Source organism: Lepisosteus platostomus, chromosome 3 (genome assembly GCF_059453375.1).
Source record: "Lepisosteus platostomus isolate fLepPlt1 chromosome 3, fLepPlt1.hap1, whole genome shotgun sequence".
Lineage (NCBI taxonomy): Eukaryota > Metazoa > Chordata > Actinopteri > Semionotiformes > Lepisosteidae > Lepisosteus > Lepisosteus platostomus.
In genome coordinates, this window is record NC_142613.1 from 43,844,766 (window position 1) to 43,859,668 (window position 14,903).

A 14,903-nucleotide genomic window follows, 5' to 3' on the forward strand; every position below is an offset into this window, starting at 1 on the left:
CTGGGGTTAGAAGAATTAAGTGTTGTGATAAGCATGCATACTGACTTCATTTCCATTACTAATCGACAGGGTTGCGAAGAGAAACTGGGCCAACTTTGGTGGCTGTAGAAGAAATGACAGTGTATTAGATTTCATTTGAAGTTGTGTGAAACATACCTTTTTATGTTTTTAATCACTAATAAAAATTACCTTGAATTCCCTTGAAATTATTCCAATAAGCTTGTTGCAGTTTATGGTCCTCAAGAAAAATATTGTTTAAAGTCCTTTTAAATATATTTTATATTTTTGTATTTTGCTATGCTATACATCTTTTAAATGCATATACATTGTTTAATGTTACTTACAAAATTTTGTATAACTTATATATTTACTATATACATATATACAGTGGTGTTAGAAAGTTTGTGAACCCTTTAGAATTTTTCATTCATTTATTGATCAAAATGATCCAACATTAAATGTCTTTGTCAGAAAAAGACATGCTTTCAGTAACTGATGTGACCCCCTTGAGCAGCAATGACTTCAACCAAACGTTTACGGTAACTGTTGATCAGTCCCGCACATCGGTTTGGAGGAATTCTGGCCTCCTTTGGCATTCCTCCTTACAGAACTACTTCAGCTCAGTGATATTGGTGGACTTTCTTGCGTGAACTCCCCGCTTCATGTCCTGCCACAACATTTCTATTGGATTAAAGTCTTGTCTTTGACTCGGCCATTCCAAAACGCAAAATTTATTCTGCTTCCACCATTCTTTAGTTGACTGACTTGTGTGGTTAGGGTCGTTGTCTTGCTGCAAAACCCAGCTTCTGTTGAGTTTCACTTCACGGATGGGTACTCTGTCATTCTCCTGTTAAATTTACTGGTACAATCCAGAATTCATAGTTCCGTCAGTGATGGCAAGCCGTTCTGGTCCCAAACTGCTGGCAGCAAAACAGGCCCAAATCATGATACTGCTACCACCGTGTTTCACGGTTTGGATGAGGTTCTTATGTTGGAATGTAGTATTTGGTTTTCGACAAACATTTCTCATTTAAGCCAAAAGGTTCTATTTTCGACTCATCGGTCCACAAAACATTCTTCCAGTAGTCTTCTGGCTCATGCAGGTGGTCTTTAGCAAACTTTAAATGGGCAGCAATGTTCTTCTTGGAGAGTAGTAGCATCCTCCTTGCTATCCTCCCATGCACACTATTCTTGTTCAGTGTTTGCCTGATGGTGGACTCATGAACACTGACATTAGCAGGTGCAAGAGAGGCCTGCAGATCCTTAGACGTTACCCTGGGTTATTTGTGATCTCCTGGAATATACACCTTGCTCTTGGAGTGATTTGTGTTGGACGATCACTCCTGGGGAGAGTAACAGTGGTGTTGAATTTTCTCCATTTGTACACTATCTGCCTGACAATGGATTGGTGAAGCCCAAAGTCTTTAGAAATAATTTTGTAACCTTTTCCAGCCTGATGAGCATCAACAACTCTTTTTCTGAGGTCCTCTGAAATCTCCTTTGATCGAGGCATGGCATGCGTTCACAAACCTGTGTGGTGAAGACCAGACTTTGGTAGTGAAGACTCAGGTTTATGTTTTTTAAATAGGGCTGGGCCACCCAAACTCACACCTGATTGTCATCCCATTGATTGACACTCCTGAATTATCTGAATTATCCCCTTAACTGGATTGATAATCCTAAAGGTTTACATACTTTTTCGACATTAGACATTAAATGTTAGATTATTTTGATCAATAAATGAATGAAAAAGTATATCATTTTGTGTGTTATTTGTTTTACTGGGTTCTCTTCATCTATTTTTATGACTAAATATGAAGATACGATCATTTTGTAGGTCAAATTTATGCAGAAATTCTGAAAATTCTAAAGGGTTCACAAACTTTCTAGCAGCACTGTAATATATGAAAGGTTTTACAATGTTGTAATCATTATGTTCTCAGATTAGTTAATATTGCAACATCAGAAAGGCCACAAATGAGAAGAAGCCATTATACTTCTGTTGCTCTTTTTTCTTTAATCCCATATATAGTGTTGGATTTATAAGGATCAATGTCAGTAAGTATGAAAAAGCCCTTAACCCCCCTCCCTCCCCAGGAAGGGACAATTTGGAGTTGCCAATGAAATCTAAGGTGCATGTCTCTGGGATTTGTAAAGAAACCAATGCACCTGGGAACCCATACTAAAATGGGTAGAACATGTAGGAACTCAAGAATGATTTGATACTCATTTCAATAGAACTTATTGTGGGGGGTGAGGAGGTTTGTATTGTCTTCTTTTTCTTGTGCTGCAGGTTTTTCTCTTGCCTCTCCTCCGGCTACTGGCTTTCTACAAATTGTACCATGCAAGATAAGAACATAGGTAACATTACAAACTAAAGGAGGATACTTGGCATATGTGATCTGTTTAGTTGCTCAAAGCTAATGATCTGAGGATCTCATTCAGCCATTTTTTGCAATAAGCCAGTGTATAGGCTTAGACAACATTGTGTATTGTGTTGTGTTTGACTGTGCTGTAAAACAAATTTCACCTAGGGGACAATAAAGCTTAAATTGAATTGAATTGAACATGGCTTGTTCCATACTCCAATGACTCTTAGCATAAATCTCTCAGTTTTCCACTTGTTTCCTCTGGGTCACATTTTATTGTTCTGAAAAAGTTCAAGACTGAAAAAGCATTTAAATGTGATGTTTAAATGCGTGTGTGGATTTTGAATACTTGTATCAGATCCACTCATAGTGTTCAAGAATAAAAACATTCAGTGCCTGTATTGAAAGGCTTGAAGATGTTCCTTTAAGCTCAGGAGTGTATTTAATTATTCTTGTCTGGATTGGTTCTAGAGCAGCAGTATATTTTTTTGTAATATGGCAACAGAAATTGGACAATACATAATAAAGTCTTTTTAGTGTTTTGTAAAATTTTTAAACTTCATCCAGTGATTTACATTCTGTTTTTAACTATATATCCTAACATTTTATTGTATCTTTTATTTTATAAAAATGTAAATGTTATCTCAATATTAACAACTAAAGAATTGGCCTTGGCAAGATCTGTGTTTTTGTGTCTATAGTTTTTCGCTACATGTTGTACTTTGTGCCATCTGCTAGGTGTTTGCCCAGTCTCAAATTTTATAATTTGTTTTTGTGAAATTCATTTTCTGATGCACGAGTAAATATACCAAAATCTGAATGATACAAATTAGGCAGCTGTTCTAGTAGAGATCCCTGTGGTACACCACTAATTACATCACTCCAGTGTGAGCATTCACCCCTTATCTATACTCTGTTTTCTATGAAACAAGTTCTCATCCTGAACATGCACATTTCCTGTAATGACTGTCATCTATAATTTAAGAAATAATCTCTTATGAGGAACTTTATCTATAGCATTCTGAAAATTAAAATGCTCATTTCAACAACTGCTGTTGCTTTAAAAAAAACTCTAGCAAGTTATTTTAGCAAGACTTTTCTAAATCCATGTGGACTGTCTCCTAGAAAAAGTTAATTGGTTTTGCTTTCCTAAAACATCATAAAGCTTGTGTGACTTGTTTTACATGTTACTTTCCCTCACTTTATCTTTTGGCTAAATGACTAACTATACGTGTTAAAATCTATATATACTGTATGCATTTTTAAGAAAGTGGCAAGCTTGCATTGTGTACTACTTTATGGTATGGGAATCCATGTGGATAAAACAGCTTTCATCAACAAAAGAATCTTATAGCTCTCCAAAAAATATATAATCATCATACATTGAAGAGAAGTCATTTCTAAGGTAATGTTTATCTGCTGCTCTGTATTGGCACTTCATGTTACATTGGCCTAAGAAAATAGTATCAAATTTAATTCTGACATTGGTATTTCTCCTTTCAGGATTCAATGCCAGCCATTGTCCATGAAAACAGTCCCTAATTCTTTTCATATCTTGTTGAGAGTTATTTTAATTTCATACTGTTCACACCTTTTGTATTGACATTTTGTGGTCTAAATGTTAAGTTTTCTTGCTTTACAAAAGTGTTTTTTTTTTGTTTGAACTCATGTACTTGCTTTTCCTTGTTGATAATTTTTCATGGTTCATTCAGAGTTTATTTTCATTTTTATTAGTTTAGTCTCTGAAAAACGGGCTCAGCCCTTTTGAACCTTTTCTGTTTCCTCCACCCAGAAAATAAACCGGGAAACAGTTAACTTACACTGTTGAAATAATGTTGTTTATTTGGTGTTAAGCTTGTTTCAGTGGTTTCATGGTTTAACCGTCTCAAAGTATTACATTTAGTGTATTAACAGTTGCCTAGTATCAGTAGACAAATTAAGCATCATTAAAGTGAAGCAGGAACTTTACAGTGCTCAATTCTGATTCTTAAGCCTTCTCTACCTAATGGTAAAACAAATTGACCATTCTAACTGGTAATATCCACTGGCTAAAAATGTGCTGAGTAAATAAACTTTGTAAATATTAAGTCTTTAATGCAAAAAACTATATTCATTCTTTTTCACTAATTAGTAGGTAGAAAAGTTTCATTAATGCATCTTTTTGAAATATGATGCACCTTGATTTTCTTTCCAAAATCTTTTATCTGTGTGGCACATTATAAAAATATCTAAAACTAAGATATTATAATAGACAGTGATACAAATATCTGAAACTACTATATTATTGTAGACAGTGTTCATCAAACATTAGTGGACTTCCATGACAATGTGTGAAATGAACAGAAGTTAACTTAACAATACAAAATGACTCTTTTTATTCACTAGAAATATAAAATAGCACATAAAAAGAAGCAAAGAGGCTATGCCTAGAAAATTAAAATAGAATTCCTTCACATTCTGTTATCCAGCATTTATCAAAAACCAGTTGGGTTTGTCGTAATTTGATACTTGTGTTATGATCTTTTCATTGGATTTCTTTGACAAGTGCCATTTATGATTTCAGTTCATCTGGTATATCTTTTATAACCCAGCCTCTTGTGAAATGCCCTCTATTTCCTCTGCAGACCACCCTATGTAATACAAGTCTAATGTCTATTGAGAATAATTTTTCAAAATGCTGCATTTGCTGTAGTTCTAAGCCTAACCAAAAGTAGCACTGTGAGCGAAGGTACTCTTTAATACAGAGTAACTGTCAAAAACAGGGATTCAATGATTGATTGGTGATTAAATATTTTCCTTTGTTAGATAATCAGGTATAAATGTATGGCCTACAGTCTTTTACTCAGAACAAAGCCACTTGTTTGTTGAATTCTAGAAAGCTTTTTAACCTCAAGATAAAGCCTATTTTTTATTGTCATGCAGATGTCTTTAGATTCAGATTCCTCTTGCCCGGAAGCATTAGGGTGATGTGATTTCTTTCTCTCTCTCAAGATTAATTGCCCTTTTAAAATGAACGTTTGATGTGTTCCTTTGGGCAGCATCCTGGATTCAGCCTAACCTCCCACCCTGACCTCTCTGAGCATCACCCCCATAGCTCAGGCAGAAATCCTTCAGCATGATGTATGCAGCAGAGACGTCAGTCTGTGGTTTTTCATGTCCATGGATTCAATTAGGTTGTTTTTTGCAGATCAGCATTGGAGAGGTTAAAGAATTTGTCAGACGCTGAGCAAAAGCATTGTCCAGACTCCCCCAGGTCAGACAAGCAGCTCGTCTGTATTTAACCTGCTTTTAATTTGGCCCCCCTATTTATTATTTGTTTGTCAGTGTGTCTAGAAATACATTAAAGCTGTTGCAAAATTGTCCTTCATCTGCAAAGTTGCTCAAGACTCATTTTTTTCTGTTTAGTATAAAAAACACAAACCGATAAATAGCAATTGTCTAAATTTCTTAATATTCCAAATTAATATTTCATTGGATGTCAGTTATTGTCAGAATTAGAATAGTTGAGATATGATGTAGCACATGTGTCTTTACTATTTATGCAGCAACTGATTTTTTTTTTCATGTGGTTTGTTGATATTACGAAATATCTATTATTTATTTTGTCATGGGCCACAAGTAATGGACTGTAAAATAATTTCATAGTTAGAATGCTTCAAGAAATACTCTCATTAAATTACACTTTGCAGTCTAATGATGTGTTTTACTGATTATTTCAAAACTGTCAGGTAATTATTTTGTTTGTGCCTTACCAATTTAAATATTCCCATAAGCCTGTGGTTAAAAGCTAAGCAGTCCTCATATTTGCATGTCTTCCAAGGATAATTAAAAAGGAATTTGGCAGAAGAGTGGGTGAAGAGTGGCAAAGACTTGGACAGCACAAGTTGCAGAAGCTGGTGAGAATAGATGTCATGTAGTGGTCCAGAATTTGAATATGGTAGACACTATTTATTATGTGTTGTAAATCATCTCCAGTTTTGCTTAGCCATGTAAAGCATTATTTCAGGAGTCACAAGTTAGATATTTATTACAAAAAGAAATCATCACAATTTTCCTGCTGCTATTTCAACCCTTTCTTATGTAAAACAACATTTAGAAATGGCTTGGCATTTTCAAAATTTAGCATATTTGTTTTGCAGTCTGTGTGGGTCTGCTACATTTCTTCATTATTAGAGGTGTTGTTAATTTCATTTTTTTTGCTTTAGTTGTTTTTTTTTAAATATTGCATACAATTTGTTCAATAAATGAATATTAGAATATTAAATTAAAATCAGTATAAGTGAATATAGTGAATGTTTTAAAATATGTTTCATTGTACTCAGAAGCTGAGAACCTGTTATTTTCACATAAGCAGTCTTTTGCCACCCATTTACCCTTTATGTCATTAGTTATTAAAATGTTGTTGTATTGCAGTTTTTCCTTTATTCCTTTTTTCAAAATGTGCAATTAAGAAGTGCGACTTTCAAAAGTAGTACAATTTGGTGAAAAGTTGAGATTTTAATTATTTTGCACATTGTGTTTGACTTTTAAGCCAACTACTTTCCAAGAAATACTTACACGGTTTCTTTCTGACCCTGATACTATTTATGGATATCAAACCTAAGGCGCAGGTTAGAAAGAACAGATATCAAGCAGCATGTCACTTTTGAAGCTAGTTGTATAATATATTAAGCTAGAAACAGTGAGACACTTCTAAGTGACTTCAGGATTGCTTCCTAAGCCCAAAGCAAATTATATATACAGTCTATCAATATGTGTATAATAAACAAGTCAATTAAATATGTCATGTTTATTTAAAAACGATACGCTTCTTTAAACCCTGATTGGCTATAAAAATTACATTTGTAAGTTTAGATTTCAGTCAGATTGTAATAGTTTGAGATAATCCATTGTGGCCTCACAGTCTGTATTGCTACCTTATTATTATTTTCTAATGTTCCTCTTATTTTGCAGTCAGCAGATGACAAATATAAAGATAGACCAATACAGAGCAATCTTATTCAAATTTCAAAGGACACATAAGAAAGTTCCAAAAGCTGCAATGTAATGTATCACCACACATGTACAGCTGTTTAATTAATGCACCTATATTTATCTTTCAAATGGTGACGTTTTTAAACCTGTAAAGATCATCAAGTAGTCATTGCAGGGGTTTTTCCTTGAGGCTGCTATATATCTGAATAATATAACTATGGCAATAAATTATTATAATAGATTTTATTAAGAAAATTAATATTAAAGAAAAATAACTAACTGCTTTTATTAGTTGGTTTTATATTGTTTGATCCGGGGAAATAAATGATTTAATTATTTATAAATACATAAGAGTGTTTGCAAATGTGAGGGGGCCCTTTGGCACATCTGTCTAATTTGTTGTTTGTTTTGTAGCTACTTGATTTACGAATAACTTTTAACTTGAACAATAACAAACATTAACCTGCTGCATAGAAGGTAAAGGTTTTGGGGGCCCAAACATTTCGTACAAGGCAGTGGAGATCCCTAACAACTGTGTGTTTATATATTCTGTCTCTGCTTGTATAAAAGGTATCTCTCAATGGACTGGCCTGGAAATAAACTTTCCTCTTTATTAAGTAAAGCTGTGGCTTAGCCAAAGAGGAAGGGTCCTATCTTTAAATGATGGATAGCCATCGTTCATCTCTGTCTAGAGAAGTGACCAACAGATTTAGAACACTGTATTAACCATTCTTTTTTCAGGTCTTGAAGCATGTTTAGATAGACTGTGAGAGGAAGTGTTTGATAATTCAGACTAAAGATTATATTAGGTTGCAGTAATCTAACACAAGGAAATGTTTCAGCACATACAATGCCAGGAGCTAACAGATCAATTATAAATCAAACAATATTAGCAGCATTCTTTCCTCATTGATAACATTTTACAGCATCTACAGTTTTACATGAAACTGTAGCTTTAGCCAGAACAGGCTGAAACTCAAGCTAGACCTAGTAAAGTCTATTAGTATTTTGTAACATAAAATATCCACTATTAAGTTTCATTAACATCAATTTGAAGTTATTTTAAACAAAATTGAAAATTACAGAAAAGGGGTGGAAAGTCAAATACAGCAGTTTAATTCATGATGCACTGATGGGTTGTTTAGTCATCACTCGTATATCTGCGTTTCAGAATAGTGGAACAGTAGCCATGGTAAATTAATTTGACTTCTTTATTTAATTTAAAACGCTGCAACATTCTTGTATTACTTATTATAGCAGTGGAATAAATTCACATTTTTATGTGAATGTATAATGTTTGTGTTCTTGTTGGGTTGCAAAGATCTGTTATGTTTATGTTCTGAAAATGCTGGTGTTGGATATTTCTTTTGAAGTGTGCCGATTTGAGTCAATCAATGGTACTTTCAGACAGTGGTTTGCCATTCACCTAAGAGTACCACATACTTTCTTAAAAATACTACTGAATATATTTTAAGTCATGGCAGTGTTGTTGTACCAGGCAGTATACCATCTAATCTTAGCTTCAAGACTTACAACAGAAATGTAATTTTACTCTTTTTTTGTATTTTAAAATATGAATATTTTGTTTGTTTTCCTATATCTGTATTTGGGAGAACTGCTGTTTATAGCAGTCATAAATGAAAAATAATTTATGTGAACTAGAGTATACATGACAAATGATTTAATCTATTTTGACTTTAATCAGTGATTACTGAAAGTTGTTCATCTCTTTACTATCCTTAATATAAGGTTATTAAACATGTTTACCAGAATGCTTGCTAAAGCAGTAATTCACTAATAGTCCACTTCTTTCTTCACATAAACATTTAACCTGTGCTCAGAAGTTTCACTTAGTTTTGTGCAGTATGGGAAGTAATTCGTTAATAATTGTAAACAGATGTTAAAAAAATTGATTTCATTTTTAATTGAAATTCTGATAATCCATTATGAATATCAGTAATAGGTCATGTGTTTCAACTGTGTTCTAAGATGATCTGAAAGTGAGAATAAAGATAACACATTTCTTTTAGCCTTATGTTAAACCTTTTCTGTGATAGAATAGGAAGTGGTTTTGTGAAACCCTTTAGTTATCTGTACATATAGTATGAATCATATAGTGGCTTTCCCGGATCTTGCACTTTACCAGGTATAGACTGGAACTGATGCTTTTGAAAGCTCTGTGCTACACACAATGTCCTGTTATTTATTTCATCTAAAATAAAATGTGTGCATGGGCCACAGAAGACACCTATCTGGTATTGTCTCTTAAAAAGGAGTTGTAATGCTGTTTTAAATAGTATGCAGGTAGTATTGTTTTTAACAAAAAACTCATGGGGAATTATAGACACAAATGTCCCAGGAAAGTGTTTAAAATAGTATCATTAAAGATTAATAATATATCCATTTATCTTCCGTAACCACTTAGCCCAAAACAGGGTTGGACATAAGAAAATAAATTACACAGATAGTTCCACAGATCAGAACCCAAGAAGTCTGAGGCAGCAGTGCTAACTGCTGTGCTACTGCACTTCTCAAATAAAACATAAAATATTCAAAGTTATTTGTCTGGATGTAAAACAAAGTCTTTCATTGAAATGTCAAAAGGTAAAATTATTTAAAATGCCTTATTCCTAATTAGTTTAAAAACAGAAATGTATGTTTCTTGTAGACAGACGTAAATACCATATGTAAAACATGTTTTAATCTGTACTGCGCTATAAGAAATAGTAAGGCCAGCTAGACTCTGTATCTGGTCTATGTAAATGGTATATTAATAAGTATGTGCTTTACAGATATAATCACTGTGAAATTTGTCTCATATATACGGGATTTAGTCTAGAGACTTGGTGGTGCTAGGATTGATCATCTTCATACTATAACGTTACACTTGTTATTGAAGACCTCTTTCATTTTACTGCTTGCTTTTTTCAGTCAGACCAAATATATGTTTTATCCAGTGTTTTTTGTAACTTGTCACTTGTCTGCTGTGCTTGTCTACATTGTCATATGATCTGTCAATACATGCACACACATATGATTCATCAATCCCTAAAGACTGTGGTAAAGCGTGAGAATGTGTGCAAAAAATCCTATCGTTCAACCTTGTCACTAACTTCCCTTTATGTGTGTCTCTCATCTAGATGACCAGAAGAAGTATCAAGTGGTGATTCATGGGATTGAGCCAATGTTGGAGACTCCAGTCCAATGGCTAAGTGAACATCTGAGCTACCCAGACAATTTCCTTCACATCAGTGTCATTCCCACACCCACCGACTGAATCTTAACTTGGTTTCTGTCTTTTGTTTTCACTGAAAAATTGAATACCATAAGACTGAATCAAACAGCAGTCTTATAGCCCCCTCCAGATGGAACGCTTCACGAGAGCTGTCTCATCTCACCTTTTTTCTAGTTTTCGGAAGCAACCTGACCAGAAAAACCTCACTGCTGTAAGCCAAACAGGAAATGTGAGATCCCATCACCTGATAAGCCAAGTGGTGCTGGTGCTGATTTATGTTACCGCTGCCTTTCTCTGTTGTCGTCATTTGACCTCAGACTACAACGTCAGAAGCTTAGCTGGACCCCTGCGTTTGCAAGACTTCCTGGTAAAAATACAGAAAAAAGGATGAGTGGTAATGAACATTCTGAGACTGACAAACTCAGTGGAAAGATGTTGCATTCAGTCTGTAGCATTGATATTCAGCCAAATAAGTAAACATGGGTATTTCCTGAAGTAGCCTATATTGAGCTGTTAAAAACATAAGAAGTGGAAACATTGCCTTAGTCTTTCCAGATTATATACACTGGTTGTTAGTAAAGCTTAAAGGGTTTTTCAGCAACACATGTAAACAGGATTTTTTTTAGTCCAGATCTTTCCTTCCTTACAGCAAATTTATAAGAAGGCACTCAAGTTTTTTTTAATTAGACCACAAAATGTCTTCTTCCTCCTTTAAACCTTGTTTAATCTGGATGTGTACTGTAATCATTTTAATGGCTAACAGTTTTGACATTACTTATGAGAGGTCACAGAGAGTATGGTTTGAACAAACATCTATAAAGGTGTTAAAAAGTTGAAAAATATGTTTCTTTGTCTGGTTCGCTCTAGTATTTTTAAATCTTCTAATTAATTATCTTCACTTTGTTGCTTTTGTTGACAACATACAGCAAACTACAAGAATCCATATATCTTCTATATCTATTTCTTTTCATATAGTACTTTTATTCTGTATTTCATAAGTAAATACTTCAAAATCATAAGTAGACTTGGGGAAACTTTTGCCAAATGTTTGTTTTGTAGTGTAATATTCTGTTTCTTCTTGTTCTTAACAAAGATGAAATAGCTGTCAAACACTTTCCATTTTAACATAGTGGAGTTCAGAATCTTTTTTTTTTCTTAACTCACTTTTGGAAAAGGTTTGAAAGATATATGGAAAATGCTTGACAACGTACAGTTCTGTCATGTTTATACAAGGTAGCAAACCAATATTCTGCTACAGAATTGCCCATTTCATGCATTTGGTATGTGTGTATTCACATGATTGAGGATGAACAAAGTGGTCCTGATGTTGAAACATGAGCCTGGCCTAGGTATTTTCATTATTTGTTTTTTTCTTCCTGTTGTTGTGTTGTTTGAGCACTTTGTCCTTGGCCACCATTTACCATAAAAGATGGTGATTAAACATATAGGTCCTTTTTTCTGTGAGTCAGACTGCTCACTCAGCTGCATATTACAAAGCAGAATTATGCTCTGTTCAGATATTTTAACATTCTGGACCTAGAAACACAGTGTATTCAAAAATTGAACAGACATTAAATGTTTACAGTTTAAGAAAAAAATAGCATTTTATAAATTTGTCCCTCCAGCATCTCCCAGGGTTTGGAAATCATGTGTTTTGCAAGCAGTCTCTCTTTGAAGCAAAAGCTACTTTTGTGAAAGTGACTGATTAATAATAAAATCACGCTTGGAGCAGAAAATTGAAAACGCGATAATTTATTATTGGGTGTAAGGTGTGTAAAGAGTGTGTTTTTTGAAAGATTTCAGGTATCTAGGAATTATTTGAATTTACAGACCAAATTGGCTATTAGCAATAATGAAAATTAGTTCTAGAATTGTTTTGCAGAACTGTACTCTGTATGCTGGAAATTAAAAAAAAACATTTTGGTTGTCATGATCCTAACTTTTTTTCTGTTTGAGGGTTGAACATCAGAGGACTTTTTCAGTAGACCAGACACCGTGAGGCTCAGGCAGCTGAAAATAATTATTTATTTATAGGAATCTGTGACTACAACTTCCCACCATCGTCACTGATGTTTCATTAACTGTCTGTGCAAATCTGGCATTATTGAACCAGTCGTCAGAAGTACACAACAAAACATATTTCCCAAAAGTATGCATTAGCAGAAGGTTATTTAGCTTTCTGAATCATTACATCTGCCATCTGCATTTTTTTGGCAATTGTTTCTAAACAAATAAGATTTAATCATTTTTACACAGATGGCTTGATGTAGGACAAGTCGGTGTGAAGAATGATGTATATTACACAGGACATTGTATTGTTTTAGACTTTTCTTTTCCGTTTTGAAAGATTGCAAGGATGGATTTTCTGAGTATTACCACTGGGATTCTGCCCTGTACCTTGAACATACTGAAACCTCAGCTGTTACTGAAGTTAAACATTCAAACCCGTTTTTATGCTCTTATCCTGGCTTTCTGATAACTTTTGAAGTTGATCTGTAGTAGGAAGTAGCTAAACCTTTCTTTCTCAAAATACCTTTTTTCTTATTAATTTCTAAACTTTAAATGTTAAAGCCAAGAACTTCAAAGAAGAAAGATTTATCAGTTCCAGTGCAATGCCAAGTAGTATCTGTTCATAACATAATATGTTCAAAGATACTCTTGGTTTTCATTTATAAAATACAGAACCAGCGAAAGGTTGGGATCATCATAGTACCACTTTTAAAACACTGTAATATTATTGACTTTTACAGTTGTTGCATTTTATCTGAACTTTACTTTAAGGTGTGGTGTTTTGAAAGAAAGTTGCCAAACCTTTCCATTTAAAGGATTGTTACAAAAATATTGTTTTCCTGGAATTATGCTTCCATAATTTTGTTTGTTTATTCTGAAAGGCTTGGTTGCATATGGGCTGTTAATGTTAAGTGTTGTTTTTCTTTTACATTCTCCTGAATTTGTTTGCAAACAGGAGACAGTTTAAGCATTAAATATGTAAGTTGATTAATAAAGGATTAAATATGTAAGAGGTGAGCAGTACTGTAGATGCTTGACATCAGCTTGTGCTAAATAAACCAGTTTTATAAATTATTGAAGCAGTCTTGCAGCTGTTCTATACGGAGTGTTGTGCAACCATTGTTATGGTGGCCACAAAATACCCGGTGATTAGAGCATAGTCTGCCTTGTAAATGGCCTGTTTCTGTTTGTACGGTGATTTGAAACCCACTTCCAGGTAATAAGCCTTAGTTCCGATAAGATGGACTGGAAAATTGCAATGTTGGTTTACAGTCAGGCTGAAACAATATGCATGTCGCAGAGTCTCAGCCAACTAATGTGGCTGGAGGGTGGTTTCCCAAAAAATAGAAAAATAAAAAAAAGATGAAAAGAGGACGTGATTACTTCAGCCTCAGATTGCACATCAAAGGAAAAAGTGCTCTAAAATTAGTTAATTAAATGAAGGTTCTCTATAGTGAGGTTCCCTATAAATCTATCAGATAAAAGTTCATGGCTTTCTAGCTCCGTTAAACTACATAGACTTCATCACTCTAATGGCAAAATACTGGCCAGGCAATTTTATTGGGACAGATTTCTTTTTACACTAAAGACAGTAATCACCTGTGTGATTATACTTCTACACAATACACTTGAGAAACTGTATTTTTCCCAATGTGATTACATTTCTTTTTGGAATTACTGTTAAGTTATTAAGGCAGAATGTAAGAATGATAAAAAATATACCCGCACTGATTGTGTTTACTGAATTTCTGTATTGCCGTGGAGTTTGCAAGAACTTTACAACATGAGAAATAAAAGGGTCAGTTTGTTCAATTTGTACTTCTTGCAGTTTAAGTTCTGCATTGCCTAGTAAAAGCATGTCTTGACTTGTGAATATTAAACTTGGTGTCTCAAGAATGCCAAGAGATGCATAGTTTTTAATTCTGAAGAAAATCACATTTTCAGCCTGTGCTTCTAATGTCCTACCATGTGTATCGTACAACAATTATAAATGGTTAGTTTTGCATTTAAAGGTAAAAAGGGTATCATCCAGCATAAAGAATTGTTTTTTAAAAAGCAGAAACATTTGCTAAGGTGTTGCAGTGATAAGTCTTATCTAGACAGTTTTATGTTTAACCAAGGCTTATGGCACATACAGTGTAACAATGCTTTTCTGTGACAGTTTTGGGTACTGCTGAGTCCCAAGCTGCTGTATGAATGCTAACTGTTACTGTCCGCACTACAAATGGGAATACTGCATATCAGAAAAAAAATGTTTATTTTAGAAAGAAAGTGGTTTTGAAGTTTTCATAATTAAAAAGGGACTGGAAATTCTA

General features: G+C 34.0%; 1 protein-coding gene across 1 annotated transcript in view; it reads left to right on the forward strand.

The window, feature by feature from the left end:
• Window positions 1–14,903, forward strand: part of atg5 (ATG5 autophagy related 5 homolog (S. cerevisiae)) — a 65,452-nt gene extending 50,549 nt beyond the window's left edge. The window contains exon 8 of the mRNA XM_088625692.1: window positions 10,484–14,903. Within this exon, the coding sequence (XP_088481818.1) occupies window positions 10,484–10,620 (137 nt within the window). The 3' untranslated portion in view covers window positions 10,621–14,903. The remainder of the gene's footprint in view (window positions 1–10,483) is intronic.